Source organism: Fonsecaea erecta, assembly GCF_001651985.1.
Source record: "Fonsecaea erecta strain CBS 125763 chromosome Unknown Scaff2, whole genome shotgun sequence".
Taxonomy (NCBI): domain Eukaryota; kingdom Fungi; phylum Ascomycota; class Eurotiomycetes; order Chaetothyriales; family Herpotrichiellaceae; genus Fonsecaea; species Fonsecaea erecta.
Genome location: NW_017387245.1, coordinates 590,428 through 618,189, shown reverse-complemented (window position 1 = coordinate 618,189; position 27,762 = coordinate 590,428). Strand labels below are relative to the sequence as shown.

The 27,762-nt window shown below is 51.2% G+C and overlaps 9 protein-coding genes across 9 annotated transcripts; 4 read left to right on the top strand and 5 right to left on the bottom strand.

Moving 5' to 3' along the window:
• Positions 1–54: 54 nt before the first annotated feature.
• On the top strand, positions 55–2,841 carry AYL99_01993 (hypothetical protein; the record flags this gene model as incomplete). Its single annotated transcript, XM_018833509.1, has 3 exons — positions 55–1,024; positions 1,078–1,322; positions 1,375–2,841. The coding sequence occupies 3 exons, from the start codon at positions 55–57 to the stop codon at positions 2,839–2,841; spliced, it is 2,682 nt and encodes an 893-aa protein (XP_018696133.1).
• Positions 2,842–2,928: 87 nt separating this feature from the next.
• Positions 2,929–10,241, bottom strand: AYL99_01992 (hypothetical protein; the record flags this gene model as incomplete). Its single annotated transcript, XM_018833508.1, has 7 exons — positions 2,929–4,241; positions 4,296–5,060; positions 5,137–6,039; positions 6,087–6,829; positions 6,880–7,216; positions 7,285–8,730; positions 8,792–10,241. 7 exons carry the CDS (start codon positions 10,239–10,241, stop codon positions 2,929–2,931), a joined length of 6,957 nt encoding a protein of 2,318 aa, XP_018696132.1.
• Positions 10,242–10,809: 568 nt separating this feature from the next.
• AYL99_01991 (hypothetical protein) lies at positions 10,810–11,940 on the bottom strand (the record flags this gene model as incomplete). The annotated part of the gene is made up of 2 exons (XM_018833507.1): positions 10,810–11,847; positions 11,899–11,940. 2 exons carry the CDS (start codon positions 11,938–11,940, stop codon positions 10,810–10,812), a joined length of 1,080 nt encoding a protein of 359 aa, XP_018696131.1.
• Positions 11,941–13,166: 1,226 nt separating this feature from the next.
• Positions 13,167–13,708, bottom strand: AYL99_01990 (hypothetical protein; the record flags this gene model as incomplete). The annotated part of the gene is made up of 2 exons (XM_018833506.1): positions 13,167–13,426; positions 13,483–13,708. The coding sequence occupies 2 exons, from the start codon at positions 13,706–13,708 to the stop codon at positions 13,167–13,169; spliced, it is 486 nt and encodes a 161-aa protein (XP_018696130.1).
• Positions 13,709–14,809: 1,101 nt separating this feature from the next.
• On the bottom strand, positions 14,810–16,005 carry AYL99_01989 (hypothetical protein; the record flags this gene model as incomplete). The annotated part of the gene is made up of 4 exons (XM_018833505.1): positions 14,810–15,074; positions 15,147–15,231; positions 15,281–15,371; positions 15,421–16,005. 4 exons carry the CDS (start codon positions 16,003–16,005, stop codon positions 14,810–14,812), a joined length of 1,026 nt encoding a protein of 341 aa, XP_018696129.1.
• Positions 16,006–17,779: 1,774 nt separating this feature from the next.
• AYL99_01988 (hypothetical protein) lies at positions 17,780–19,701 on the top strand (the record flags this gene model as incomplete). Its single annotated transcript, XM_018833504.1, has 4 exons — positions 17,780–18,098; positions 18,150–18,899; positions 18,957–19,106; positions 19,157–19,701. 4 exons carry the CDS (start codon positions 17,780–17,782, stop codon positions 19,699–19,701), a joined length of 1,764 nt encoding a protein of 587 aa, XP_018696128.1.
• Positions 19,702–20,810: 1,109 nt separating this feature from the next.
• On the top strand, positions 20,811–21,972 carry AYL99_01987 (hypothetical protein; the record flags this gene model as incomplete). Its single annotated transcript, XM_018833503.1, has 2 exons — positions 20,811–21,041; positions 21,115–21,972. The coding sequence occupies 2 exons, from the start codon at positions 20,811–20,813 to the stop codon at positions 21,970–21,972; spliced, it is 1,089 nt and encodes a 362-aa protein (XP_018696127.1).
• Positions 21,973–24,061: 2,089 nt separating this feature from the next.
• On the top strand, positions 24,062–24,604 carry AYL99_01986 (hypothetical protein; the record flags this gene model as incomplete). The annotated part of the gene is made up of 1 exon (XM_018833502.1): positions 24,062–24,604. The coding sequence occupies one exon, from the start codon at positions 24,062–24,064 to the stop codon at positions 24,602–24,604; it is 543 nt and encodes a 180-aa protein (XP_018696126.1).
• A 277-nt stretch (positions 24,605–24,881) lies between these two features.
• Positions 24,882–26,981, bottom strand: AYL99_01985 (hypothetical protein; the record flags this gene model as incomplete). Its single annotated transcript, XM_018833501.1, has 3 exons — positions 24,882–24,913; positions 24,970–25,642; positions 25,680–26,981. 3 exons carry the CDS (start codon positions 26,979–26,981, stop codon positions 24,882–24,884), a joined length of 2,007 nt encoding a protein of 668 aa, XP_018696125.1.
• Positions 26,982–27,762: the final 781 nt, after the last annotated feature.

The window sequence follows — 27,762 nt, the reverse complement described above, 5'->3', positions numbered from 1 at the left end:
CTCACAAACACATTTCCGGAACGTCCAGGTTTCGGAACCAAGGGAAACGAGATAATGCTGTGGACAAACTATTTCGAATTGACAGGATACGGGAACCTCCTCCTCTACCGTTATTCAATCAATATTGCTCCTATTGGCAGCGGTAAAGGTCCGGGTGCGAGAAAGACGAGACGTTTGGTGCAATTGTTGCTCGAGGACCATTTCAGCGACCACGAACTTGATGTCGTTACGGATTTCAAATCGAACATTCTCAGCAGGGTGGAATTGGATCTCCAAGATCACTATCGGGTGCCATATCGTCAAGAACACGAACAAGACCCGACCACCAATGCCCCTGTGTTCCAGATCACGCTTCGCCAAACGGCCGCTCTGTCCACTTCAGAATTGGTGGATTATGTGACTTCCACACAAAGCGGCGCACTTTTCGGCTCCAAGGATGAACTGATCCAAGCTCTCAATATTGTGATTGGACATCATCCAAAAGCTGCGTCTGACGTTGCGAACATCGGAGCACACAAACACTACTCCAACGCAGCTACAACAGAGAAGTTCAACTTGGGCGTAGGGCTACAAGCAATCCGAGGGTTTTTCATGAGTACCCGAGCAGCCACATCGCGGATTCTTGTGAACGTCCAGGTCAAGTATGGTGCTTTCTTTGAAGAAGGGCCCCTGGAAGGGCTCATCAATATCTTCCTAACTCAGAATGGGGACAGTAAGCTGAAGCTGGAAAATTTTCTGAAGCGTTTGTCGGTGAGCGTCACACACATCCAGCGAAAGGACAGGAGAGGAAGACTCATCCCTCGCATCAAACAAATATCTGGCCTCGCATCGGGACGTGATGGTCAGCAGCAGTCACACCGGCCTGTAGTACCCAGTTTTGGGGCCGGTCCGAAGGAAGTGAAGTTCTTCCTGGCACGTGTCGATCCTGGCCCTCAGAACCAGGGACAGAGATCTAGAGGAGGCAGCAGCAGCAGCAGTGCAACTCGGGGGGAGTACGTCAGCGTCTACAACTTCTTCAAGCAAAGTGAGGCCCCCTAAAAGAGATGATGGGAGACACGCTAACTTAATACCCAACAGCATACAATCTGGTCATTCGGGACACCAAGTTGCCAGTGGTCAATGTGGGAAGCAAACAAAATCCATCCTACCTCCCAGCTCAAGTCTGTGATGTTATCAGTGGGCAGCACACAACAACGAAACTGAGCCCGTTTCAAACGCAGAACATGATTCGATATGCAGTGCGTCCACCAGAGCAGAACGCCCGGTTCATTGCAGCTGCTGGGGTGAGCTTACTGGGGCTGGTACCGACAAATGCTACGCTGGTGAGTCCCTCCAATTTGCGGGCTTCATTGTAACTCACAAATGACGGAACAGAATAACTTTGGTCTTGGGATCAAGCCCAATTTGCTTTGCGTTCCCGCCCGTGTTTTGGACACCCCCAGGGTCCTCTATCATGGAAAGGGCGCTATAAACCCTTATGCGGGGAGCTGGAATATGAAAAACGTGCGTTTTTCGACGACTTCAAGCTTGCCTTATTGGACTTACCTCGCAATCTCAATGCGTGGGTCTGCCTTATCTTGGGGATCTGAGCAAATCCTGCAAACCGCGCTGGATGGGTTTACCCAAAAATTGAAAGAGCTTGGTATTACCGCCGTCAGTCACACCCCGGGATTGACTATCACTCTCGACCACTTGACTGTGGAGAGAGAGATCGACAAGTCTATCCACTTATTCATGAATAGTGAGAAGAGGAAGCCACCAAGCTTCCTGCTTGTCATACTTCCCTCAAAAGACACCAGAATCTACAATTGCGTCAAATTTGTATGCGACATCAAAGAAGGACTACTCAACGTTTGCACTGTGGGTTCAAAGTTCGTCAAACCTTACAACGACCAATATTTCGCCAATGTCGCTTTAAAGGTCAATTTAAAGCTTGGAGGCAGGAATCATTCACTTGACAACCAGAAGCTCGGCATTGTGGCCGAAGGAAAAACTATGATTGTTGGTTTAGATGTTACACATCCTTCCCCGGGGTCTGCAAAAACGGCACCGAGTGTCAGCGGCATTGTGGCTTCAGTCGACAACTGGCTCGGACAATGGCCAGCAGAACTCCTCATTCAACCTCCCCGTCAGGAGATGATTACGGGCCTTCAGCCGCTGATTGAATCACGACTTAAGCTGTGGCAAAAGCTCAACAAGTCCCTTCCCGATAATATTCTCGTCTACCGCGACGGTGTCTCCGAAGGCCAGTACAACAAGGTTCTCGAGGAAGAACTTCCATCATTCCGAGCCGCTTGCAAGAAGTTATACCCCCCGGACAAGACTAAAAACGGGTTTCCTCATATAACCATCGTCGTCGTTGGAAAGCGGCACAATACTCGCTTCTACCCGACCAAAGAAGCCGATGCAGACAGATCCGGGAACCCACGGAACGGGACGATTGTCGACCGCGGTGTCACTGAAGCTCGAAACTGGGACTTCTTTTTACAAGCCCACACCGCTCTCCAGGGAACCGCTCGTCCTGCGCATTACTACATTGTGCTGGACGAAATCTTTCGGCGACGACCTGTCAAACCACCCTTCAACAACCCTGCTGATATGCTGGAAGACCTGACACACAACCTCTGCTACCTCTTCGGACGCGCAACCAAAGCCGTCAGCATCTGCCCGCCCGCGTATTATGCAGACTTGGTGTGTGAGCGGTCGAGATGTTATCTCAGCGGCCTGTTTGATCCGGAGATTGCGGACAGCGGCTCAACCAGCACTCAGTCGACGCAGTTACCAGATCCAAATGCGGTCAGATTGCATCCGAACGTGCAGAATTCGATGTTCTACGTGTGAGAGGAGAGACTGGAGATTCTTCAAAAATACTGTCATAGCCGGGTTTTCTTTCAAACTACACAAATACCACCGCTGTTCATTTCACCATTAGAGTCCAAGCTGTGAATCTGTGACGAAATGAGATCCCCCAGCACACCTGTATCCGCCCTTTTGCTTTATCCATTTAAATCCGGCGCAACAGACGCCCATCATTTTCAGTTTCTTTTGTGCTGCCGCTTCACACTTCTTTCTGGCCTCTTCCGCCTCCCTGATCCGCCTTAACGTCTCTTCTTTCTCCCGTTTCCGACTTTTGATGGCGAGCTGTTCCAGACGTTCCTCTTCTCGCTTGCGCTTGAGTTCGTTGACTGTCTCTCGATCTCTCTGGGAAGCACTAGTATCCTGTTCGAGCTCTGCAGCCTTTGACGCGTGCTCGTTTAACGAGGCCTCGAGTTCGATTATGACGCGCTCATGGTCAAGGACAGTCGCTTGATAGGTATTTTCAGCGGCTAATTGCGCTGCAACGTCGCTTTGAAGCTGGGTCCACGTTGCATCTGATACACCTGGATCGCGATGGTTGGCGTTAGGCGCCTCAGACTGTTCTGTCGGGGCCTCATGATGAGCACTGATGACGTTTTCTGATATGGCAGCGTTGTCTGGCGTGTTGATATTCTGCCACAAGCTGGGCCTGGAGATAGAATGGTCGTCTTCCATCTGAAAGACCGGACTTGGGTGTTCTGTTTCCTTGTTGGCTTCACGGACTTTCCGTATTTTAAGCATCTCAGAAAGCTCTTTCAGGATGTCGGCTTCTGTTGCCACCAGCTGCTCAAACGAATCCTCGGCTCCCTCGAAAGCTGATGCTATCAGCTTCTTAGATATTGTGATGATATCCCGCCCATTTCCCCATGATGGCAACTTGGTTAGCTCCTCAATCACTTGGACCAGTTGAGTATGTGTGTCCGAGGACGTGTCTCGACAGGTCAGACTCATCATGACTCCAAGCCTGCCGAGTTCCTTCTCTAGCAGCTCTAGACACGAATCCGGCTTCAAGTTCTCGAAGATAAGCTCCTCAGGAAACCGGCTTGCTAGACCGCGATTCATGTTGAGGAGTCGGTCGATGTCATTCGAATACCCGGCGAGGATGACGACGACTTTCCCTTTGAACTGGGGTTTCGTTACACAGTCAACCAGTTCGTCGACAGCTTCCTTGCCGAACGGGCCATCGGACAAACGATATGCTTCGTCAACGAAAAGAACCTTTCCAAGCGCTTTGGTGAGCATTTCCCTCGTTTTGGGGCCGCTCTGGCCGACGTATTGAGCGATGAGATCGGACGCGGAGCACTCGACGTACTCTTTCGTTGACAAGATGTCGATTTCGTAGTAGAATTCTGCCACTTTTCGAGCTACAGTGGTTTTCCCGGTTCCTAAAATCCGTCAGTGATGCCACCCCGGTACATATGAGTTCACTTGGTCTCTACCAGGAGGCCCCTTGAAAACCCAATTGAAGGCGATATGCTCTCTTGGATCCTGGCCTCGACCTTTCATATTAAGAGCCATTCTCTGAAGTCTCTCGAACTTCCCGGTCCACTCCTGGGCACCAACAAGGTCGCCGAATATCTTAGAGCAAATGATACCGGATCGCGATGCTCGTTCGAAGTCGGGATCAAAATCTTGTGGCAAGAATAGCACCTCAGGATCGTCGTTGCCCATCGATGAGGATTGCGACCGCGCTTGGTGATTTGCCTTTGCTCGGCCGATCAAGTTCTCGACTTCGCCTGCGTTTCCGAAATTGGGACGATCTCGAGTTTTGGATAGAATCCCGATAACGACGTCTTTCGCCTCGTCCGTGGCATCAAGGCCCTGCTTTTTTAGCTTGAAGTCGAGGATTTGTCGAAGTTCTTCGTCTCCGAAGTCGTCAAAGCGGAATGCTTCGCTAATGGGAAACCGTCTCGCGAGGCCTGGGTTCGAGTTATCTAGCATCTCCTTCATCTGTTCCTCATAACCAAGAAGTAGCACACAGCGGTCTTCGCCAGGGGTGCTTTGAATCTCGCCAACAATTGTGTCGATAACCGCGACCTTGTAGATATCGGCCTGTCCTTTTCCAACTCCACCGCCTGCAAAGAGACCATACGCCTCATCTATGAGGAGGACCTTGCCCTCGCTGGCTCTCAGGATTGCCTTGGTGTTCTTTTCGGATTCTCCGAGATGTGCACCGACAAAATCGCTGGGAGTTTTGAGCATAACTAAACAAAAATGAATGAGCAAGAATTTTTGGTGCCTTCGAACCGAGGGGAATCGTGATTTGGTCATGCAACTTACCCTCGTTTTTCGAAAGCAATCCCAGTTCTGCGAGAATAGAAGCATAGAGCCTTCCTACCGTCGTCTTTCCAGTTCCTGGGTTCCCAATGAAAATTCGGTTGAGAGACACATGAATGGGAGGCTTTCCAGCGAGCTCTCGACGATAGTTCTTTTCCACGCCAGCAACTAGACTATTGATGCTCTCTTTGACCTGCTTCAACCCAACCATGCTCTGTAGCTCTCTCCAAGCTGCACTGTTTTGAATGACACCTTTGGGTTGAGGTCCAATAAGGTCCTCTTTTGAAAAGAAAAGGTCATCGGGGCAAAGTCCATCTTTGCGCTCCTTCACCAGCCTTTGAGCTTGTCGTTCTGACACCCTCGACCAGGTATTGTGGAGAGATCTAGCGTTTCCAAAGCCTGGTCTGCCTCGATTTGCACCCAGACGGTCGATTAATATCTTCGCATAGAGACCCTGTGTGCCATCTTCCAAAGTCGCACGGGTGGCGTATTTTTGGTCGACATATTTGTCCAGCATGGTCAACAATTCGGCATTCGAGTAATCCGCAAAGGTCATTCGGTGGGGCAAGCGGCTGTCGAGGCCAGGGTTGTGCTCAAAGAACTTCTCCATCTCTTTTGTGTAGCCTGCAAAGATAAACACAACTGAACCGATCTTCTCCTCGATTTCCGCAAGGAGAAAGTCGAGCACAGCTCCACCGCCAAAAGAATTTCCAGACGTGAGCTGGTATGCTTCGTCGAGGAAGAACACGCCTCCGCCCGACTTCAAAAGGCTTTCAATGTGTTTTTTCGTCCCAGCGACACCTTCGTTCGCCAGCCTCGAGCCCGTAACTACCACAAATCCTGACCCGTGCAGCGCGCCAACGCTGGTCAGAAACTTTGCGTAATGTGTTGCCACAGTCGTTTTACCTTTCTTTTATCAGTTCAAGTTCCTCGTCCTTGGAATTTAGGGTTACCTGTGCCAGGATTCCCGAGCATGACCATTCCCAGCCTTTCCTTCTTCATGTCGGTTTTCTGACGTTTAACGACATCTGTCTTTGCCTTGATCGCCAAAATCTTTGTTTTGACTTCTTTCAACCCAGCCATTGCCATGATGGCATCAATCGCGTCATTCGTTGCATTTTCGACTCGCTTCTGGCGTTGCCACTCAAATTCTGGGGAGTCTTCAGGAGCGGGCTGTAGCTCGGGCCGAGTAATGTTAGGAGACTGTGATGGGCATACTTGACTTTTATGAAGTGGAGTTCGCGGAGCGTTAGACTTCTCTCCTGTGATTGAAGTGGTTGGTTCTGCGGCATGCGATGGGGGCTCTTGAGATAGAGACTGTTGCAAATCTTCCAGGTCTCGTTGTCTCTGTTGTAGAGCCTTTTCGCGGTCCTCTTGTAGTTGCCTCTCTTCTTCCACGTTCCGAACAGACTGGATCTGCTGGTCGATATTCTCCATTCTGCTGGCATGAAGCGCATCAAGCCGGCTTCGCCTCTCCTGGATGTCGAGCTGGTGCTTCAGTTTTCGCTGTTCCCGTTCTTCGGCATCTTTACACTGGCTGCACTGCTTTCTGCTCGACTGATGACATTTTCTCAGTTCAAGATGATCATTCGTGCACCTGATCTCCAAGATTTGTTCGCATTGGATTTTCGAATGATCAAACAGCTGATGGCAGCGTTGCGGACACTTATGGACTCCGCAATTCAAAGCAGTTTCACTAGATGGAGTCAATCAACTGAGAGGTACTCGCACCAGAGACGGACTCACCATGGCTTGTCGCAGCCACCATCGGGACATTTTTCGTCAAATTCATCTGGCAGTTTGAGAATGGCTTTGTGAGCTGGATGCTGCTGACACCGGACAGGCAGACCCTCGTAAATATGCATGCCCTTTTTGAATATCCCCAGAACCTTTCTCCATAGTTCTCCGCCCTTTGCAGATCCCATGAATGTCTCAGAGTTCCCAATGATGATAAGGGCGTTTCGAGCTCGAGAGAGAAGCACATTCACCCGCTCTGGGGAAAAGAGGAAGCCGATGTCATTTTTCGTATTGCTCCGAGTCAAGGAGACGATCACAATGTCACTTTCATCGCCTTGGAAGTTGTCTGTCACTCGTTAATGAAACCAATTTGCATGGAAATGCTTAAGGAGATATTGTCTAGTTGCCACTTACCGATTGTCGACAACCTGATTTTGGGCTTTTCATGAGCCGCCGATGCTCCTGGCATTAATCCAGCTCGGACCAAATCATAGGAGTCGAGATCATTGAGGACAGGGTCTGTCGATTGACTCAAAAGATCCATCAGCAGTCTCAATTGACCGAGGTACGGGGTTAAGACGACGATATTGTCGGTTCTGTAACCCTGCTGTCCCAGATATCGTACACACTTCCATGTCATCTCGCCCTCGAAAAGATTTTTCTTCGAAGAAGGAGTGTAGCCGTCTCTCCACTCCCGTATATCTGCGAGTTCCACTTCTGGATGTCGATGGTCCAAGAAAATCAGGTTGTCTGTACATCCGCGTAGATCAGGGCGTCCTTTGGTCTTGGGGGCGTCGCAAAGCTCAGGATACGTGAGCTCTTTGAGGATAGCAGATAGCTCTGGACGCATTCGATGTTGTTGGACGAGGACCTGGTGTGGGAAGCCTTCAAGCACGAGTCTCTCGAAGAGAGATCTGTTCAAGTCGTATCCTTCGCCCTTTTCCACCGTCAAGTTGTAATTGCTGATTTTCGGACGAAGCTGCTTATGGTCACCAATGAGGATCAGTTGCTTCGTGTCAGGTCCAATCGCCGTGAGAATATGGCTCTCGAGTATTTCACCCGCCTCTTCGACCAAAACGACCCCTGGCGATACCGACTGGACCTGCTTGACATATATGGCCGCTGCTGTTGTAGTGCAAGCGATGATCCGTTTCTGCCGCATTACTTCAAGGTCTTTCTCAATATAGATTGCACGCACCTGTGCAAGGGCTTTGTTGTAGGCCTCTCCCGCTTCACATACAAGTGCTGACACGGTCTCCATCATTTCTCGCTTCCATTGCTCATAAATCGGAATTCGCTCCGCTGCCTTCAAATTCCAAACTTCGGGAAATCTGGAGCCATGGGTTCGTTGAAATATTCCAGCATCCTTTCCTCGTCTCCACTGGTCCAGGAGGTAGAATCTGTCCACTTTCCGCCCACTCTTACCGACTTGGGTCATTTTTCCTTCCATTGAAGGTATTTCAAAAGCCTCAAAAAACGGCGGACCCTCTGATCGGAATTCGAGATGTTCCAAGACTTCTGACTTTGAAAAATTCGTTCCTTGTAAGCGCGCAACCGCCAGTAGTAGTGCTCGGGCTTTCTGTGTGACCGCATCCCTCGCCTTTTGTAGCATATTGAATTGGATTTGGGTCAGTTTGCGACTTGAAGGATTTTCCCGCAGTGAGAGCGGTTTTGCCCTGATGGTGGCCTTTTTTGTGCTTCCGAGACGCACGATATCAGAATCCGGTATACCAAGGTCTAAAAGCTCCTCGATAAATTGATCCAATGCATGATGCGTGTAACAGACAACGAGAATCTTCTCACGCGAGAAGCGCAGGATTGATTTTGCGATCAGAGAGCCCATGAATGATTTTCCAGTCCCTGTGACAGATATTCAGTTCTGAGGATAGCTTCACAACCATCAGTCTCTATTGGTGCTTACCTGGAGGGCCTTGGATGGTGCAGACCTTCTGTCGCGCGCCAGCAAGGAAGCATTGGGCTTGCCACTTGTCCAGTCTGATTTCTCGAGGCAGGCCAAGAACTTTGTCAATCCGGACGACGGCGTCTTTCTCAACTTCTTCCAGGATGCTCCGGAGTCTCGGGTTCACTTTGTAATCGATCTCATTGACCATGCGATCTTTGGCACCAGCGAAGAGCTCTTTTGCCAGCGATAGGTTTCTGATTGATTTCAGTTGCTTCAGGATCGGCTCGTACGAGAACAGTGGGGTGTTCAACTGAATAAATGACACTGGAAGCGATGATTTCGCGTTTGATATCACGTCTCCGACACTCGGCTCCGGAATTCTCAGGCAGAGAACTGGCGGTTGCTGGTCGAGAAGAACTTCGTCGCGGCAGATGGTGGCGAGGGATAAAAACTGATCGGCTACCATAAGACAACCGACCGAATCATCTTTGAGGTAGTTCGGGTTCTCCTTGATAAACTTCTTCTTTTTGCCAGGAGCTAAGCCATTCATTTGAGGTAGACCAATGAGGCATTCGAATTGCAGACTCCACTGCCGCTTTTCATCACACAGGGCGCCGGCAAGGCTCAGACTAAATACTCGCAGCCTCTTTCGAACAGTTGATTTACCAGGGGCTTTGAGCTGGCCGAGCTCTTCTCTCAGATCAGAAATCATGTCTTCCCGTAGCAAACGGAACTGCCGATCCAATTGTGCCGCGAGGCTCGTGGGTCCAACGGGGTTGTCCATGTCCTGGAGTCGTGGTAGATATGGATCTTTTGAGGCAAGTTCTTCGGCTGTGGGCATGATGTGGATAGCATGTATGTCTTCGAAATCATTGTCGTGACGCCCGCCGGGCCCATTCACGGTGGCCGACTTGTAACCTCCGATAGTCTCAATCATATGAGCTATCTTTCGTGCACGGAGTCGGACGTCCATCGTCGGGTGGGAAAGCATCCGCTGTTGAATCTTCTCGTTCTGGCCAGCCTCGATAATGCGAGGGATTGTATCCTGTGATGAGAGAATCTCGACAAGGAACGAGGACAGAGCGTCTAAAGCGTCGTCGCTCAGGCTCCCACAGGCTGCTGCTTCAACATAAGCATTCCAGGTTACTTCTACTTCGACAATCGCTGAGGCAAGTTGCTGCACCAGATATCCGCCACATATCGTCACAATTTCAGGAGTCAGCAGATATCGAATGAGAGCTGTGAATATTCCATTCAGAAAGGGCAGTGATGTGTTGCTAGCCAAAGCCGTGCGCAGAGATCCTAAGCCTGTAGCGCTGGCATTCAGTCTTTGGATGCACGTCCCAGGATCCTCTTCAGAAATGATTGCCTCTAGGAATTGTTTTGCATTGTTGGAACCAAGTTGCTCCTTGCCCGCGAGAATCTTCGTATACAGTCCCCGCAGCTTGGACCTTCGAACAGGATCCATTGCGCCAACTGGTTCGGCAAGATGCAGAAGGCCGAAGTCACAAGGGCAGAATCGTAGGAGAGACACAAACTTAGGACACTATATTGCGATTGCAAGGGGAAGTTCTGAGTGTAGTTCTCGGTGAGACATAGGGGGAAATGTATACACGAGGCCAAGGCCTGCGCTGGCGTTGCATTTCGACACTATTCTCAACTGGTGTGGCTGGCCCGGGGTTGATCAGCGCCCATATGAAGGTGAATATGAATGGATTTAAGAAGCCACAATGTAGGATTGTGTAGATTTTTCCAATTCTGCTTTAAACTGAATCCAGGAATTCTAGAACCCTGGGTTCGTCCTGTTCCTGGATAGATTCCAGCTCTCCCACACCAGCCCGCTCAAGCTTTAATACAGTCTCACAAGGCATCCCCTTAAATAATGGTATTATCTGTTCAGCCTTTTGAGATGCTTCCTTAATGAAGCTATGACGGCTATTCTTGGCGGGTCTGAGAAAGTCATCAAGATTCTTTTTGCTCAGTTTCTCTATCCTGATCATCCGTGAGACTTGTTATAACCAGAGCTTGAGCACAACTTACGTAGCATTGCTGGGACAGTCCGCCTTTCCAGTGGGTATGAGCGCCAGGATTCCAATTGAAAAGTGCTCACATATCACGTCCCAGATCACGCCCGCATGGAGTCGATTCTTCACCTTGTCTCGGTCCTCCTCTTCAACCTCCTCGGCGATCTTGTCGATCACCGACGTTTCCGGCCTTTTGCGCTTGACTTCACTGCCAAACTGGATTTTCAATTCATTTCTTCGTGAGTTCAACCTGACAAGACAAAGCCGATGAGTGACATTATTTGCATGAGTGCTGGATTCCAAAATATCAAGTTGTTTCCATATTGCTTTAATAGGTGAGAGAGCTGGGCCCATGTTCGACGCCACCTGTCGTTCTCTCAGAACCTGCAGTGCTTGTTTGAGCTGAATAATGGACGGGATCCCAGCAACACTCAGGATTAGGCTGTTCACCACAGAGTCAAGCTCTGCACAAACTGCGATGGTCTTGGTGCGCCCTCTTTCAGGCTGGTTCGTTTGCCTCTGACTAGAACGCGTGGATTTCACCTTAGATTTCGTTTTAGTTATTTCTCCGCGAAGGACGTGTCCGCCAAGTGATTCCGGCAAGCATATGCGCTTTTTAGAAGGCCGAGGTGGAGGTGTAGGTTGATATGCGCTGGCTTCTGATATCACTTGAGGATCGATGGAGGTTAAAGTCAAAAAATTATCTGAGTTGCACTCTCCATGTGATGGGGAGCACAGATTCAAAGAGTTTTCTCCTTCAAAGGATAGGTCCTGCGAAGTTGCAAGCGAAACCTGATTGTTGACATCTGCAAGTTCTGAACAGGCATCCTCTGGAAACATCTGTGGTTCTAAGTAGTCTTCTGCTTCATGAGTTGGTGAATCCCTGTTCACATAACTTTCACGCCACGTTTCTTCGGAGCGATGTGCCGTGTATCGGAGCTCTTGGATGAAATCGTTCAGTTGTTCGAGAGCTTGGAATCCCGGACTGCGACCTTTTGTAATCTCGTCTTTAGTTCTGCGATCGATTTTAGTCAGGAGAGGAGAAAAGAACTAAACCAGTCATCAGCAAGACTGAAGCAGTCGGAACAACTTGATCCTCACCTCGGAACCGGGTGGACCAGGCAAATATTGACTCTCCCCCATCGTGGACCTGATGGATCACATCCTGATATACCAAAATCCAACCGAAGACCAAAGGATATTATGAGGCTGCCAAATGCCTCCATATGTAGTTAGCGTACGATTTGATCGGCAACTTCCAATAGCAATGCATCGATGCACCAGCTTGGCACAACCAGGATTCCAATACTCCCATTTCTGATTCGTGAGCCTTACCTTGACTTGATGTGATATCATGCAGAGGGCCGGCGCAAAAAGGAAGGGTACATCACCAGCATGCGTGTCAAGACATGAACAGAAAAGGTATACCTCCTCATAGAAAATCACACCTGAAAAGCTGACTTTGAACCAGAACAAGGGTTTGGGGAGCTGGAGACTTCAATCCCCTCGAAGGATCCCCTAAGGGACGTGGACCATGGATACCTCATCGCCCAGCGCCGAACTTCAGTATTGCAGCTGTGGCTACCGATTCCGTGTCGACCTCTCAGACCTATTCGCGCGCGACCTCAGCGCCACCCGATCTCCTCGGGAGAGAACCGATGCGGGAATATACAGTCGCAGATGGGGCACGCCATGCTTCTCGACAGACTTCCATGCACGTTTCTACTGAACAAGATAGAGTTCAGGTCCGAAGACACGAGAATACGGCCAAATCTGTCTCAAACAGTCCATTCCCTTCCTTGTCTACCAAACAATTGGGAATCAAACAGGAAGTCGACTGCGCCCAGTACGCAAGCCGGCCCAAAGAGTCTCCGATGGCGACCAGTATCGGGCAAGAGAGGGCTCGAGCCCTAGCACAGAGAATACGTGGTTTGATTGACAAGAGAAAAGAGCACCATGGAAACATTGACACACTGAAGAAGCGGATCAGACAAAGTCAACTAACATACGCGGATCTGATGAGGAAGCGAAACAGGTTGGAGACCAGTCTTGCAGATCTGAAGGTGAAATTGGATTCTGACGAGCAGCTATTGGAAGAAGAGGTGAGGTCTGTAGATGACATACCCGCTGAAATCGAGCATGCCTCTGCCGAGCTAGCAGCGTTGATATCTGGATGATCAACTGGGAGAGTTGAAGAGTCTCAACTCTCCCAGTTGATCATCCAGATATCAACGCTGCCAGCTCGGCCGACGCTTGCGGGGATCATCCTTCGACATTCCACCCTCGCGGTACATAGTTGCTCTAATCGATGTCGTTCAAGAACTCCCAGTCAAAGAATCTGTCGATATACGCTAGTGGATAGAGTGTCTTCATGAGCAGTAAAGGTACACTGACCCGAAAGTTTGCATAACCCACTTCACATTATTGAGACCCTCGCTGAGATTCAAGTCTGCATCAAGCCACACTGCGCCCATTACGGCACTCAAGACCAGTTTCATGGTCATTGGGGGTGCAGCGATGTTTTCCTGCCGCTGAGACATCGAGAGGCAGGTATGTAACGCTTTTTGCTGCGCGGCATCGGACAAGTAGTCCTTGGCCAGGAATTTCTTCCGTAGCAAGTCAAGCTCTCCTGACCTTCGTAAGTATAACTGCTAGATAGGACGGTGTAATTCGATCTTCACGCACGATGGCTCATGCCTCGTCTGAACCACTCATCTACCACCGCCAGCTCCAGGACGGCAAATCCTAACTTCGCAAGACGCCGATTGCCATCCGACTCATGGATCTCGCCCGTCAGTTCGTCTCGGTCTCTGGTTGCGCTTTGCAATGCCTCATAAAGAAGCCCTCTATCACGAAACTGATAGCGGGTGATTTCTTCGGCCCGGGTCAAGTCAAACTGAATCTGCGCCATCTTGTGAGACGGGAAGATGTTGCACAGGCTGACTGCTGGACACTCTACCGACTCGATAAATGATCGGCAGTCGGCATCTATGAGTTCCGGTTGATCAGACAATCGGAACTTGAGGAGCGAATGAAAATAAATGCAAACTGTCTGACATGAACTTTTATCCAGCGAGCTGTTATTACGAATAATTTACAAAGAGATATCGGTGTTGGTCATAGACCTTCGGCCAGATACTAGCGCAAACAGTCATTTCAATACTTGGCATCTTGTCAGTCACAGCTTTTCTGGACAGGCATCCACGTCTCTGATTGGTCACCAATTATCGAGGCCTATCTATTGGCTGTTGAAGATGGCACTAACGTGACTTCAACCGGATCTTACTTATTCCGCTCCTCGGACTTCCATATCCAGCTTCGAAGACTTTCGCCATGCTCGGGCGCACTGTCGGTCATTTCTTCTTTGCGAAGTGCACGCCAGAGAGAAAGATCGATCGATTTTGAACTTATCTGGAACATTGCTTGTCGGCAGGGGGAGACGAGAAGAAAGCCTGGTTCGCGTTAGCTTGAGCCAGGAGCTACTGAACTTTCGAAGTATCTGTGATTGTAGCGCATGTCTTGCCAACGGCCTCTCGAACCTCGAAGATACGGATCTGAAGGTCGTGGAGAATAGGTGCCAGGAAGTCTTGCAGTTTATCGCTGGCGGGTCTCGTGTCCGGATTTAAAACAGACACATCCGTAGTAATGATGGATCTGGAGAAAGGGAATAGAAGCTGAGAGGCCAACGGGCACTGAAGTGGACGAAGGTACTCATCGTATCAGTGCTGCTGCTCTTGAAATCTAAGGGTGGGCACGGTCTTGGCAAGGCAGCTCTCAGAAGAATCACGTTGCCAGGCCAAGTCTCGGTGCTCGCGCGGGCTCTGCTACGATAGGCAGTACGCGGTTGCTTCACCATAAGGCAAAGGGGACAGCCGCCGGGCTTCCTGGGACATTGGTTGAAAAGAGGTTAGAGACACCCAGATAAATATCTAAGGGCATGCTTGGCGCAGCGCTTTTGAGCGCTTTTAGCTTAAAGAGCATTATCTGTACACGAGCCACCATTCACCTAAGCTTATTTCCCATTCGCCTTCCTCTTCTTGCTCTTCGGGCCCTCCTCCTGTCCGTTTTCTGCACCAACCTCGGTCTCGAGCACCTTTTTCATCTCCTTGAAGAATTCGGGCGGTTCTAGCGGATGTTGACCGGTCACATCATGAAACGCTGTTGTGGAGATGTAATTGGTTTTGCCTTCTTTCACCAACGAGTAGTATTCGAGTAGGTATTGCATTTCAGAAGGATCCAGGGAGGACTGCTCTTGAAGAACTGATTTGGCCTCGTTCCTAGAAAGGAGATGTTAGCATATCCGAGAAGGCCGTAGAGTGGTACGAGAAGAGATGGGACGTGTAACGTACTCGGAGATGTCTTCGAATTGGAGCTCGTCACCCAGAGCCTGGGATACGTCTGTCGCAAGTTCTTCTCCGGCGACCAGTTTGGGTCCTGACCCATGTCAGTTGCGTGCCTTTGCTGGGGTTGCGTTAGAAATTACCTGTGAGCACCATCAACTGTCCGCGGTGTCTGTCACTGAATCCTTGCTTCCCCTTGCCCGTCAACACGTGTGAAGCCACCTGTGCAAGATCCTGCCAAACCTGTTAGACTTCCCAGACGACTGAAGGAAAGGCTACTTACCCTTAGAGCCATTGGTGCAAACTTATGGTTACTGCCAATCGGCAATGGAATGCTCTTCTCTTGTAATATCTGCGGGGCATACAAGAGAAGGTTCTCGGCATAAAAACCTGGCCGAATCACCACTGGTGAATGTCCCGCCTCCGTCTGTGGATTCCCCTTTGCAACCAACACCTGCGCCTCCAACTCAATGAACTCTCGTAGCCGGGGCTGTTTCTGTGGATCTGCCAAATCACACCCGGCCGAGCTGATGAAACACACGTTTGGGATTCCCGCTCTCTTGGTCGCCTCAATCAATTCCTGTGTGATTTCCAATTTCTTCTCCGAAGCCGGCGGGATGAGGCAAACCGCATCCGCTCCGGTGGACTTCAATAGCTCGACCATTTGCTTGATTCTACCTGGCTTGTGCTGAATGATCTTCGCTCCTAGCTTTTGGACTTCTTTGGCATGAGGTGCATTCTGATCGAGGGCAAGGCCTGTGACGGTGCCGACCTTCTTCTTGAAGCTCTCATTCTCAAGAATGTACTTAGCGATACTGGAGCCCGTGTTGCCGTCGACGGCAGTGATGCAGATGTTGCGGTGTGACATCTTGTACCGTGTGAAATGGTAGCGCGGTTGGTGAAGATCGGGTTTGGGTGAGGAACAGAAGCTTGGATTCAGAAAGGCAACATGCCCTCCGTTTTATTGAGCATGAAGCAGTGTCCCAGCGTCATCAACGGGGCTGAAAATGACGAGGCGGGTATCTCTGCCGCCTAGGAGCTGTCAGGCACATTGTGGTGGATTCCTATGCTGATGATGAGACAAAGACGACTTTGCATCATGAGGAGCGGCCACTCCAGCCTCGAACGCTGTCCGCAATACTAGGTCCAGAAATCCGATCGATTGATTCAGGACCGTCATGCACGCTACCTTGCATTGGCACCCGTAAACGAGATCCGAACCAACCAGTTCAGGAACCCTGAGCGTCATGCCCGGATGTGCCTCGTTGTGGGGGATAAGCCTTCGGATGAGTATTCCGGCACACTAGTTCGAAGCCCTCCACACTGGCTCTGAATGGCCTTTGGTTCGTACGGGTAAAGATAATTCATGTCTCTGACCTTGTGTGTCCCTCCACTCTTTAGCATATCCAGAACGAGAGATCGGACGATGTAAGAGCAGGATTCTAGTGAGCATTACGAAACGGAAACTGCGATTGGCGGATGTCAAGCCCTTGCTTGCCGCGGGGCAGTCCCAGACGTCCTTGCTCGACAAGATCAGCCACTAAAAAGCTGGGGAAATAAACGCGGATATCGATTCCGAGAGCTATCATTCAAGCTCTACGTGACGAATCAGAGAATTTCTCTTCCTTCCTCCTTGCAAGACCTGCGACGAGCTTGAGTGGATTCAGGATGGCAGCCACGAGACCTATCTATAGAGCATTTATTGTCAGTTCTTCCCATAGGACTACTACGAGAACATACCCGGTACGAATGTTAACGACACCAAGATCCGATCACCCCTTAGCGTCAGACAAGTCTCCGTTCGAGATGGTCGCTGGTTTGATGGCGGCGCCATTAGACAAGCTAAGAGACATATTCCGACGCTTTCCACAGTGATGGAGTCACGGGGATCTGGGGGGAACAGTGGGTTTGCGATTGGGCTGCTTAGCAATTATCGCATGCTGTGTTGTGGACGGGTCATTGCTCGCTAGAATGATGACGCCGGAACTTGGTGCATGTGGCCACAGAGGAGGAAGTGTGTTCCGCAACAATATGACCTCAGGGTGATGCACCGCACAGTATCTGGCCCAAAACGGCTACAGTGAACCAGGAACACGAAAAGCGGAGCTCCTTGTGCCGTCGAAGAAAGTCTCGGATAAGCTTAAAGCAACAACAATGACGACAGCGAAACCAACACTGGTTACACGGAGGAGTGGCTCGCATTCTGCGGCTGACCGTGTGTATGACAGCCTCATCCAACGGAGAATTTCTCGATTGCACGCCGTTGTGCTATCTCCGAGGCGCAGCTACTCTCGTGCACTGCGGACTCAATACCCGTCTTTCCCCAGTCGAACGACCATGGCATTCCCGCCATGATGCACCTCATGTCCAGCCAATTCGTCTGGATATCCATCCCGCGTGCACATCAGCCCTGTCGCAATGACGAGTATATGCAAAACTGGTCCCACTGATTTCCCTTTCTGAGAAAGATGCCCTGAAGACCTGCCGTGGTAAGCTGCGTGCAGCCAGGCACGCTTTGTCTATTTGTACTTCCAGTGTCTCGCTGCATGTCCAGTCTGCTTCGTGTCGGCCGGTTTCCCAAGTTGGTCATCAAGTGTGGTAAGAGCCTCGTTCGAATGACTTCAAACATCACAGCAGGCGAGATGGCAACGCACCCGGTTCAGGCCGTCGGAAAGGCGTTTGGAAAGATGGGTGGCGACCCGAGAGCTCTTCAACGAACCTCTCTCTTTCAAGGCGCAAATGAAGGCCCTGCAGTTCTGGCCGCCAAATTGACTGGGGTTAGCGAGGGAGGAAAGCGTGCTGATGACGGCCCTTATTTCACCAACAATGAGGGTATCCCATTCCCCGATGCGTCCCACAGCAAGACCGTTGGGGGCATTCCCGTCGCCTCCGACACGTTTCTCTTTCAGAAGCAGCAGCACTTCAACCGATCCAAGCTCCTTGAGAGAATGGTACATCCCTGTAAGCATGATTTTCAGACCAACCAACAACGTGCGCTAATGATTACAACAGGCGGCAGCGGCGCTTTTGGCTACTTTGAAACCACCAAAGATGTCTCGCATCTGACCAAAGCTGACTTCTTGAGCGGCTCAGGCGTCCAGACACCAGTGTTCGTCCGCTTTTCAACCGTGACTCTGGGAAGAGAATTCCCGGACTTGGCCCGCAATCCTCGCGGCTTTGCTATCAAGTTCTATACTGGCGAGGGCAACTACGACATTGTGGGCCTGAATTTCCCGGTGTTCTTCTGTCGTGATCCTATTCAGGGTCCAGATGTCATCCGTTCTCAAGCTCGACGACCCGACAATTTCCTGCTGGACTACAACGCCACGTTCGATTTGCTTGCGAACACCCCTGAAGGAAACCACGCCGGCATGATGTTCTTCTCTGACCATGGAACTCCTCAAGGCTGGCGCGCCAACCACGGGTACGGCTGCCATACCTTCAAATGGGTCAACAAGAACGGCGAGTTCGTGTACATCAAGTACCATTTCCTCGCCGACGGAGGACAGAAGCAGTTCACACGTCAAGAAGCGGTCAAGCTGTCTGGCGAAAACCCAGACTACAGCAAAGAAGAACTTTGGCAAGCCATTGAAAATGGCGAGCCAGTGTCTTACACCGCTCACGTCCAAATCATGAAGCCTGAAGAAGCCGACCCCCAAAAGCTGGGCTTCGACCCTTTTGACGTGACCAAGGTATGGCCGAAGAAGCTTTTCCCGCTTCACGAGTTCGGCAAGCTCCATCTGACCAGAAACCCTGAAAACTGTAAGTTCACACTTTGCTCCCAGCACGACATGTTCTCCCAGCTAAATCACGGCGCAGACCACCGTGACGTTGAGCAGGCCGCCTTCTCTCCAGGCAGCATGGTCCCGGGCATCGAAGACAGTCCTGATCCACTCCTCCAATTCCGCATGTTCTTCTACCGCGACGCGCAATACCACCGCATCGGCGTCAACCTGCACCAAGTGCCCAGTAGGTCGGTCGTGACTCGCTACAAAATTGGACTAACGTCTCCCCACCAGCAAACTGCCCCTTCATGGCCGGCTCCTACGCATCCCTGAACTTTGACGGACCCCTGCGCGTCGACGCCAACCACGCCAAAAACCCGCAGTACGCGCCCAACAGCTTTGTGGACAAGTTCCGCCCAGACACGGCCGAGGCGCCCTACAAAGTGGGCGACAACGTCGTCTCGCGCAAGTCGCACTTCTACCACGAAGGCCGCCCGCTTACCGAGTACGACCAGCCACGCGACCTGTACGAGAACGTCATGACCGCCACGCAGCGCGAGCACCTGCACGACAACACGGCTGTCATGCTCAGCCACGTCAGTGAACCGGTCATCCAGGTCAAGTACCTAGCGCAGCTATACAAGATCAAGCCCGAGTATGCGCGGGCTGTGTATAACGGGCTGACGAAGAAGAAGTTCGAGTTTACCGAGGTCGAAGCAAAAGCGGAGGGGATTGAGAAGGCGGGCCACCATGACAGGTTTAGGCCGACGCAGGCGAACGATAGGCTTGTCGGATTGCCTGCGAGTGGGATTTATAACAATGTGCCGGGTGGGTATTGAGAGGGGTGTTTGATCGCAGATATGGTAGTTGAGAACGAAGAACTTACGGGTTGTAGTCCACCGGACCGTTCGATCGCCGAAGGAGGGCGGGAATTGATGAGAACAAAAGCCATACCATATCGTCCAGATGTACGTAAATCAGGTAACGATAACTTGACAGTCTCGTTCTAGTTCCTTTACAACGTCCTTCATCACGTCACAGCCGTCCGCACGCCCGCACGAAGCCCCCTTCCTCGCATGAACGTGCTGCCGTGGCATCGAGAAGCCGTGATAAACTTATCATCTTGGCCCATTGCGTGCTCGATACCCACGGCAACAACTTCCTGACCAGCGGAAAGGTGACAGAAACCTCGAATTTTGCATTGCTTGTACAATTAGTCCGCCGATGTTCCCATGTGTACATTGGATGGTTACATTCGGCGGTAATGCACAAGGCGGGAGCAAAACCATACCTGACTGTGGACATACCACGGAAGAGTGTCTTTGACTCCTTCTCGGTTGTTTCGAATGAATGTGGGGGATATTCCAGGTTGTACGTCTCACAGCAGTCCTTAAGAATAGGGACAATGAGTGATGTGTCATTTGCTGTTACCCATGGACACAGCGTGCCAAGGCTGAGCCACGTGCCCAAATTTAGTTAGTGCGACTCGAAGCGGGCACGTGGCGGGGACCGGGGTTGTTACTGAAAGTTTCAAAAATTTCATGTGACATTCCCGACCCGTTGAAATTCAGTCTTTTCCACTAATATTTCGATTCTTATAAGAGGCGCTGAAAGATAAAGCGCATTAGCGCGTCCATATTAAGCTAGGTATCTACTGTATTCGTACATATTGTAGACACTAGTATTTTAGCGTACTTTACTAGCGCACTATTGGTCGCAAACGTTCGCTCTATGAACAAAATTACAGGTACTAACCCGTTTATTCTTACGTCTGATAACAGATTTCATGTATTTTACCAGTACTGCGGGACAACTAGATACATCACCCTCCAGCCACCTTGCGAGGTGGTCAAGCACAACATTTGTGTATGTGTCTCCCCAGCGAACAACGATATCACGTCAAACCCCAGAAGCTTCCGCCTCCGTATGTCCTCCTCCTGCGGCTGCAATGCTGCCACCGCCTGTTCCATCGTCGGCCGAAACAACCTGGTCGGGCTCAAGTCGCAAAAGGAAGCGAAGTGATGTGGAAAGTGCCATTTCTTCTAGTACATCCTCGGCGTCGCAATTCACAAGGAGGACGAAGAAAAGGATAGCGGAGCGCAATGGTGGCGAGCAGTGCTGGCATTGCGGTGCAAGGGCGCCGGATATTGCTCCCGTTGTCGGCAGAAAGGACGGCTCGGTATGTCGCAGCAATTAGCGCAACGAAATGGCCTGCGTCGTCAGTGATTGATTATGTGACTGATTATTGACAGTTCGGCGACTATGTTGCCTCCGGTCTCTTAACATTCGATCATCTTGGAGATGAGCAAAATGGTCTTCCTCTTTGCCCTTCGTGCCACCGAGCGTTCGACGACCTCAACAATCCGGGGCTGATCTTCATTCCCATCGACCTGGACTATTTCATCGATTTTGAGCTCAAGGATTACCAGAGTCGGATCGATATTGCGCAACGGCATGGGGACATTCCTCCTCGAATGGTTCCTACACCACAGATGTATTCAGAATATCTCAAGAGGCAAAACCTCTTGTCTTCTGAGGCAGTCGGCGGCCTGTACTGGCGGTACACCCTGCGAGACTTCTTCCCCGTCAACGCGGATAGGAGCTTCATACCAGGATTGGGTCCCTTCAAAGAGCCAGGAGTATGGTGTGGCGCACCGACGGCCGCACTTAGACGCGTCTTTCATATCTTCGGCAACCCTACCACGGAGGGAATTCCAGAACCTCAACTAGAGCAGTTGTGGCAGCTGCGCAAGCTATACGCTCGAAAGGTCACATCAACAGAATTGCATGAATCTGCTGGAACCGTGCGAAGTGCAGAACAAATTGACGAGATGAAGAATGATAGCCAAACTCCAAGCAATACACCCGTAACCACCTCATCAATACATCCCGTTTCAAGAGTGTCGCCAAGAGCTTGTGAGCCCAGGAACCACGATCGAATTTCGAAAACGACGCAAGCAAGACGGAAATCAGCAACACTGCGGGCCCCGAGCAGCATCCAGCTCTTGAAGTATGGACGGGGTGCTTCCACCGAGAGCAACATCCAGCGATATGTAACCATGATAATGTCTAGTAAGGCCACTGGACAGAACGAGGCTTGTGAAGTCTGATTTTCCGAATTCTACATTCCTGTTCAATTCGACTAAACGACCCTATGCCCAAACTCACTTCAAGGCATGGATGGTATAGAGAGAGTCCTTTCAGGGCCTTGCTAGTGTACTTTTGCTTTTGGTGATTTACAAATGACAACAATCGCTGTATTGCCGCACCTGTAAAAATTTGTCTTTGTGTAACTTCACGCGGTACCAAGATGAGCGCCATGTTTAATGATGGGGGTATTCAGCTGTTCCAAAGTGAGGTAACTAGGCCATCGGCGAGTCGAAAGCCAGAGGGATGCCACAATCGCAACCCACCTACGACTCCGGTGCCTCTAGTCATGGTCCTGCCGCGTTGCAAGATATCAAAGCTGGGGTAAGGAGCTCCCCGGTAGCCAGATCAAGCTACATATTGGTAAAATAGGTGGCGAAACCTCCCACCAGGACATTCCTAACGTGCTGCACTCTTCGTGGGTAGAGCGCACCACCTCCATTGAGTTCCGATGAAGATCAGCAGACTGCTGTGAGCAGGGCAGCGAGTGGTTTGGTCGCACGTGAAACATGGGTGGAGCGTCCTCATCGGTACACAGGTATACTTACTATAGCTGGCTCGGTGCCTCCACTGGTCCCCTAGGTCGGATTCTTCTAGTACTCACACCGTTCAGCACAGTCACTCCATCATAGTCAGGCATGCACACATCTATCTTGGTGTCCAAGGAAAGGGCGCACAGATCAACCTATATGATGATATAGATGGTAGACGACTGAGTGAAGGTGCACAAGTGCATATATGGATGAATACGGTCCGCGACTAACAGACGTGCAACTCACTTCATGTCGAACCACATCTCATCTCTCCACCCATCTCGTACATTTCTTTTCTCTTTCAGTCTACCTCCTCCGGCCTCTCAGAACACCACCTTCCTGTCCTGTCCTGTTTCGATGCACACACTACTGTGTGTTACTACACACGAGATTGAAATGCTCTAAGCGCCCGCCCGCCCTCCCTAACCGCCGCAGCCTCGTCCAATGAGGTATCCTGTTTGCACGGCCCCACACCGTCACCCTCAGCCTCATTGGTTGTCCAACACCATTAACCCTAACATCTCTTCCTACCTGTCGCGAATTTGACCGTGTAGCTACCGACCAGCAGTTCGCATTCGAAGTTCTATCACGTAATGCTGGTCCCTTCCGAGTACAGGATGCATGCACTGAACATCCGGGAGACTCCACTTGTCGAGATGCGAGCTCCGACGACCTTTCCAATTGGGTCAACTCACTTGGTCCATCCGCACAGGGTTCTTGGGTAGAGTATCCATCTTCCCCCGGGCGCGTAGAACGAAGTTTTGAAAGGCCTGAAACCTCCACATCTGTATCTGGCTCACAACACATCCACGTCGCGCCCCTGACGACGTTTCATGTTTCGTAAAACACGAACACCACGCACGCACGCAGCTCACGCTGACACTGGGAAACCTCTCATCGCAACTCGCCAACTGATCCCCACCATCCGATCCGGCGCCTAAAGTGACGAGAACCAGAAACCCACAGCCTATCCCCCTGTTCTCAACTCTAGTTCGCGAACCCTGGCCCCCGGCCCTGCTCTTGGATCCGAGTTGGAGGAGTAGAAGGGGGCCTCTCGGTTATGCATGGCAGATGACGACGATGACGATGACGACGACAACGTCGTTTTCCACCCACCCACCCTAAGGTTTCCCTGCTCTGGTCACAATTTCGGTCGACTTTGACGCATAACGCAGTCCTTTTTGAGGCGTTTCCTGCAGGATTGGATTGCGGAAGGCCTGAGGGAAAATGTCAGCTGTGCTTGGGTCGTATTTGATCGAGGAAGGAGGCTGGAGGGGGGAAAGAAAAAGATTATTCCCTCCCCCCCTTTTTAGGACTATTCTTTCGATCGGCCTAGCAAATCGAAAGGCTGCTTCCTGTTTCTTTTGATACTCGTTCTTCTACATAGCATTTGAGTAAAGCCACCGCTGCTATTGCTCGCTCGAGACAGGGCTTGAAATCGATTGCCTAGTCTTCCACTACTGCTACTGCCGCTGAATCCCCTCGAGCCCTTTCTTGCTCAACGTGCGCCACACTCACAATGACAGCGACTATACCTCCGGGCATCTCTTCAACAGTACCTCCTGCCGCCAACAATGTCGTCGACCCCGTTCGGCCTTCGTTGCCTCGCCGCTCCTCCTCGCTGCATAAGCAAGTGATAGCTAAACTCCGCCCTCTGCCGTTCCAATACCTTTGGTCAGTTTGGCACTCCAAGTCAAATCTTCAGCCGACCAGCAACAACAACAATCACCACCACCAGCATTCACCCGACTCGTACCAGTTGACAATGTTGGTTGATTCGGTGGCCGACATCGGCACATTCTACCGCATTTTCAACAACCTGCCGTGGTCTCAGGTCAAACCACAGGACAGCATCCACATTTTCCGCGCTGGCGTCCAGCCGCTGTGGGAGGACGAGGAGAACCGGAAAGGTGGGCGCTGGTTGATTCGAGTCCGGCCGGAAGAAGGGAAAGATATCAGGTGCTGGGAGGAGATCTGCTTGTTGTGTTGTGGAGGAGAATTGCAAGCAGCCATTACCCAAGGTACGTCTCGATCCCAGCTTTATCGTCTTGATGACCATTGATCGATGAGTTTGTTGGACAGAACGCGACCATATCCTCGGAATGTCCTTCTCGCCTCGACAATACTTCACCCACATCTCTATATGGACCAAGAAAGGTGATAATCTGCGGAGTATCATGTTGATGGAACGTGCCATTCTCGCCGGCTTGTCGCCCGAGCTTAGACCCAAATCAAGCGCCGACTTCAGCTACCGGAGACATGCAGAGAAGATAGATATGCACAATGTGCAGATGCAAACTCGACAACTCCAAGCCCAAGTCCAAGCTTTGGGACTAGGCTCATCTATCAAACGACCCACCCCTATGCGCGCCTTTACATTTGTCTGAAGATGAGGCCCATATGCTCGATTACCGACCTGGCACATACCGGTCAATAGGTACAGGATCGCGGTCTCGGCGGACATCACTTCTATCTCTTTCACGTCTTCTGTCGTCGCGTCGGTCTTCGCGGCGGTCTTCACGGCGGTCTTCGCGACGGTCATCTTTTCGTTCATCTCGGCGGTCGTCTCGTCGATCATCACGACGCCGACTTCGATCTCGTCGGTCCCGATCTCTCGAGCGGTCTCGGTCCCTGTCCCTGTCTCGATCTCGATCCCGATCACGGTCACGATCTCTCTCGCGATCGCGATGTCTGTCTCTGTCTCGGTCACGATCCCGCTCTCGCTCTCGATACCTATCTCGCTCACGATCACGGTCATGGTCGTGGTCCCTATCTCGGTCCCGATCTCTGTCCCTATCTCTTTCCTTTGACCGGTTCCGGTCGCGGTCGCGGTCGCGGTCGCGGTCGCGCTCACGATCCCGATCTCTTCGGTCATGGTCTCGATCACGATCTCCACCTTCGCGATCGCGCTCGGGCTCACGCGGGCGGTCACGGTCTCCCTCTCTACCTCGGTCCTTATCACTGCGATGGCTGTCGTATTTTCTCCTCGGTTCTCGGTCGCGATCTTTGTCCTGATCTCGGACTTGACGTCTTTGTCGATCACGTTCCCGCTCTTCCTCAGTACGATGGACACCGCCCCCAGGGACATAGCGGTCAATACCTAACGGCGATGCTGAGCGAGGTCGTCGTTCTCGAACAGCACGTTTGTCAGGATCAGGAGGTGGTGAATTACGCTGGCTTTGAGCTTCGCCCTCCTCGCGTTCTTTGCTCGGACTTTTGCGGCGCGGTTGCTCGGATTTTTCTTTCTCTTGGACCAATGGCCTTCTGTCGCGGGATTTACTTCGTCGGTCGGATTCGCGTTTGTAGCTCTCTCGAGATCTGTCTCTCTTCCGGGAATATCGGTCTGATGGGACATGTTTGCGCGAGCTGTCGTGTATTTCAGACTTGTCGAAGTTGTACTCGTGTCTTTGCTTGGACTTTTCTGCCATTTGTTTGCCTTCACTCAGAAGGAGTTCGAGAGCGGTGGCCTCTAAATCCTTCTCGTCCGTTTGAACATCTTTGGCCGTCATTGATCCTGCAATCGAATCTCGCCGATCGGTGCTCTTGCCACTTGTTCGTTCATGGTCACGATCTTTGTCGCGTTCGCGGTCGCGGTCACGGTCACGGTCACGGTCACGGTCGCGGTCTCTTTCCTTATCCCGCTCCTTCTCGTACCGTGCATACCGCTCTTTTCTCTCTTCCTCGCGCTTTCTGTGTCTCTCATCTCGAGCCTTGATCCTTTCGGCTTCTCGCTCTTCTTCCTCCTTCCGTCGCTTCTCGCGTTCAATGCGTCTCTCTTCTGCCTCTGCTTCACGTTTCTTCTTCTCCTCTTCTTCGCGTTTTGCTTCGTCTTTCTTCCGCATCCGGTCCTCTTCCAGCTTGATCTTGGCCTTCAACTCCGCCGTGTCACGTAGCAACTGCTCCATGCGAGCCCTATTCCTCTCTCTTTCAGCAGCTCGGCTTTGAGTCTCGGCCGTGTATTGTTCATCGGACTTGCCGCCTCGCTGCTCCTCTTCAGCTGCTACCTCAGCCCCGACGTCTTCCCTGCGAATGTCACGCACGGCATCCAGCACGGTGCTCAAATGTCTCGCAATTTCCTGATCAATTCTGGACTCAACATCCTGGTATATGCCGCTCCGGTCTACGGCGCCTTGGATCAAGGTGGCTGCCTTGCCTCGTTCTCGACTGAGCAAATTTGGGTCCTTTTCAATTTCCGCTTCCGCAATGGCATGAATTTGATCTGTAAGCGCGGTTTTCGCATCGGACGTATTGTAGGAAGCCCAAACTTGTTTCCGAAGGCTGTCGTAGCCACCTTTCTTCTTGAACTTGAGGAGGAGCGCATCAATGGTGGATCGTTGCTCTTTGACGAGAGGGAGGTCCGAGATTCTGAATCGAGGCCGTAATGAGAAGGGAGTAGAGGATGCGGCCGGTGGTGCATCTGCCATGGCCGTATCAGCCATTCTGCCGACAGCAAGCCTGGAGTCGATGGAAGGAAATTTGTTGTGAAAGTGCTGCGAGAATCGAAATTCCCTGGTTCGAAGTTTGACGCGAACTGCGCGTTTGGCTACGTTCACGTTCACGTGCAAATGCCGCTTGGTACGGCGAAGTATTAACCGTCAAACCGCACTACTCGAAATCGTTCATTTGTCACTTTCTGCCTCTACAGTACATTAACCCTGATCTGGTCTTCATATACAGCGAACAGATGTCTCTTGAACACCAGACATGCATGATTTTTCCTCCACCGGACTGACGACAGATGTCAGTCTATTTTCCAGATCCCTGCTGATCGATGGGCCACCACCTCCCACACAGCGCCAATTCAAAGCCAATGAAAAAAACCTCTTGCTCTTCCCCTTTACCAATTTGTGTTCGAGATAGTCTATCTCTCCGATGCACGAAACACAAGCGTCCTCCCACAGTTGCAACTCGGGACGTATCTCCTCTGAGTCCTGTTATACCCATGCATGGCTTTTCTGCTCACGCCTCCTAGATCTGGGGGCTTCTCTGACGAAAGTGCTTGGTGCAGCACTCCGGTTTTTTTTTTGTGGGGTTTTTTCGTGCAGCGGCTTGAACGGCGTCCCTCTCAAATAGGATAGTCAGGCCGGTATCTTCGGTCCTGTCTCTATCCATCAAAGTCATCGAGTTCGTGGAAAAGTATCCACGATTGACATGGCAATTGGGTAAGTCGGATTGTCGGTGCATCCGCAGTGTCTTGACTGTTCGTTATTGAACCTCCAA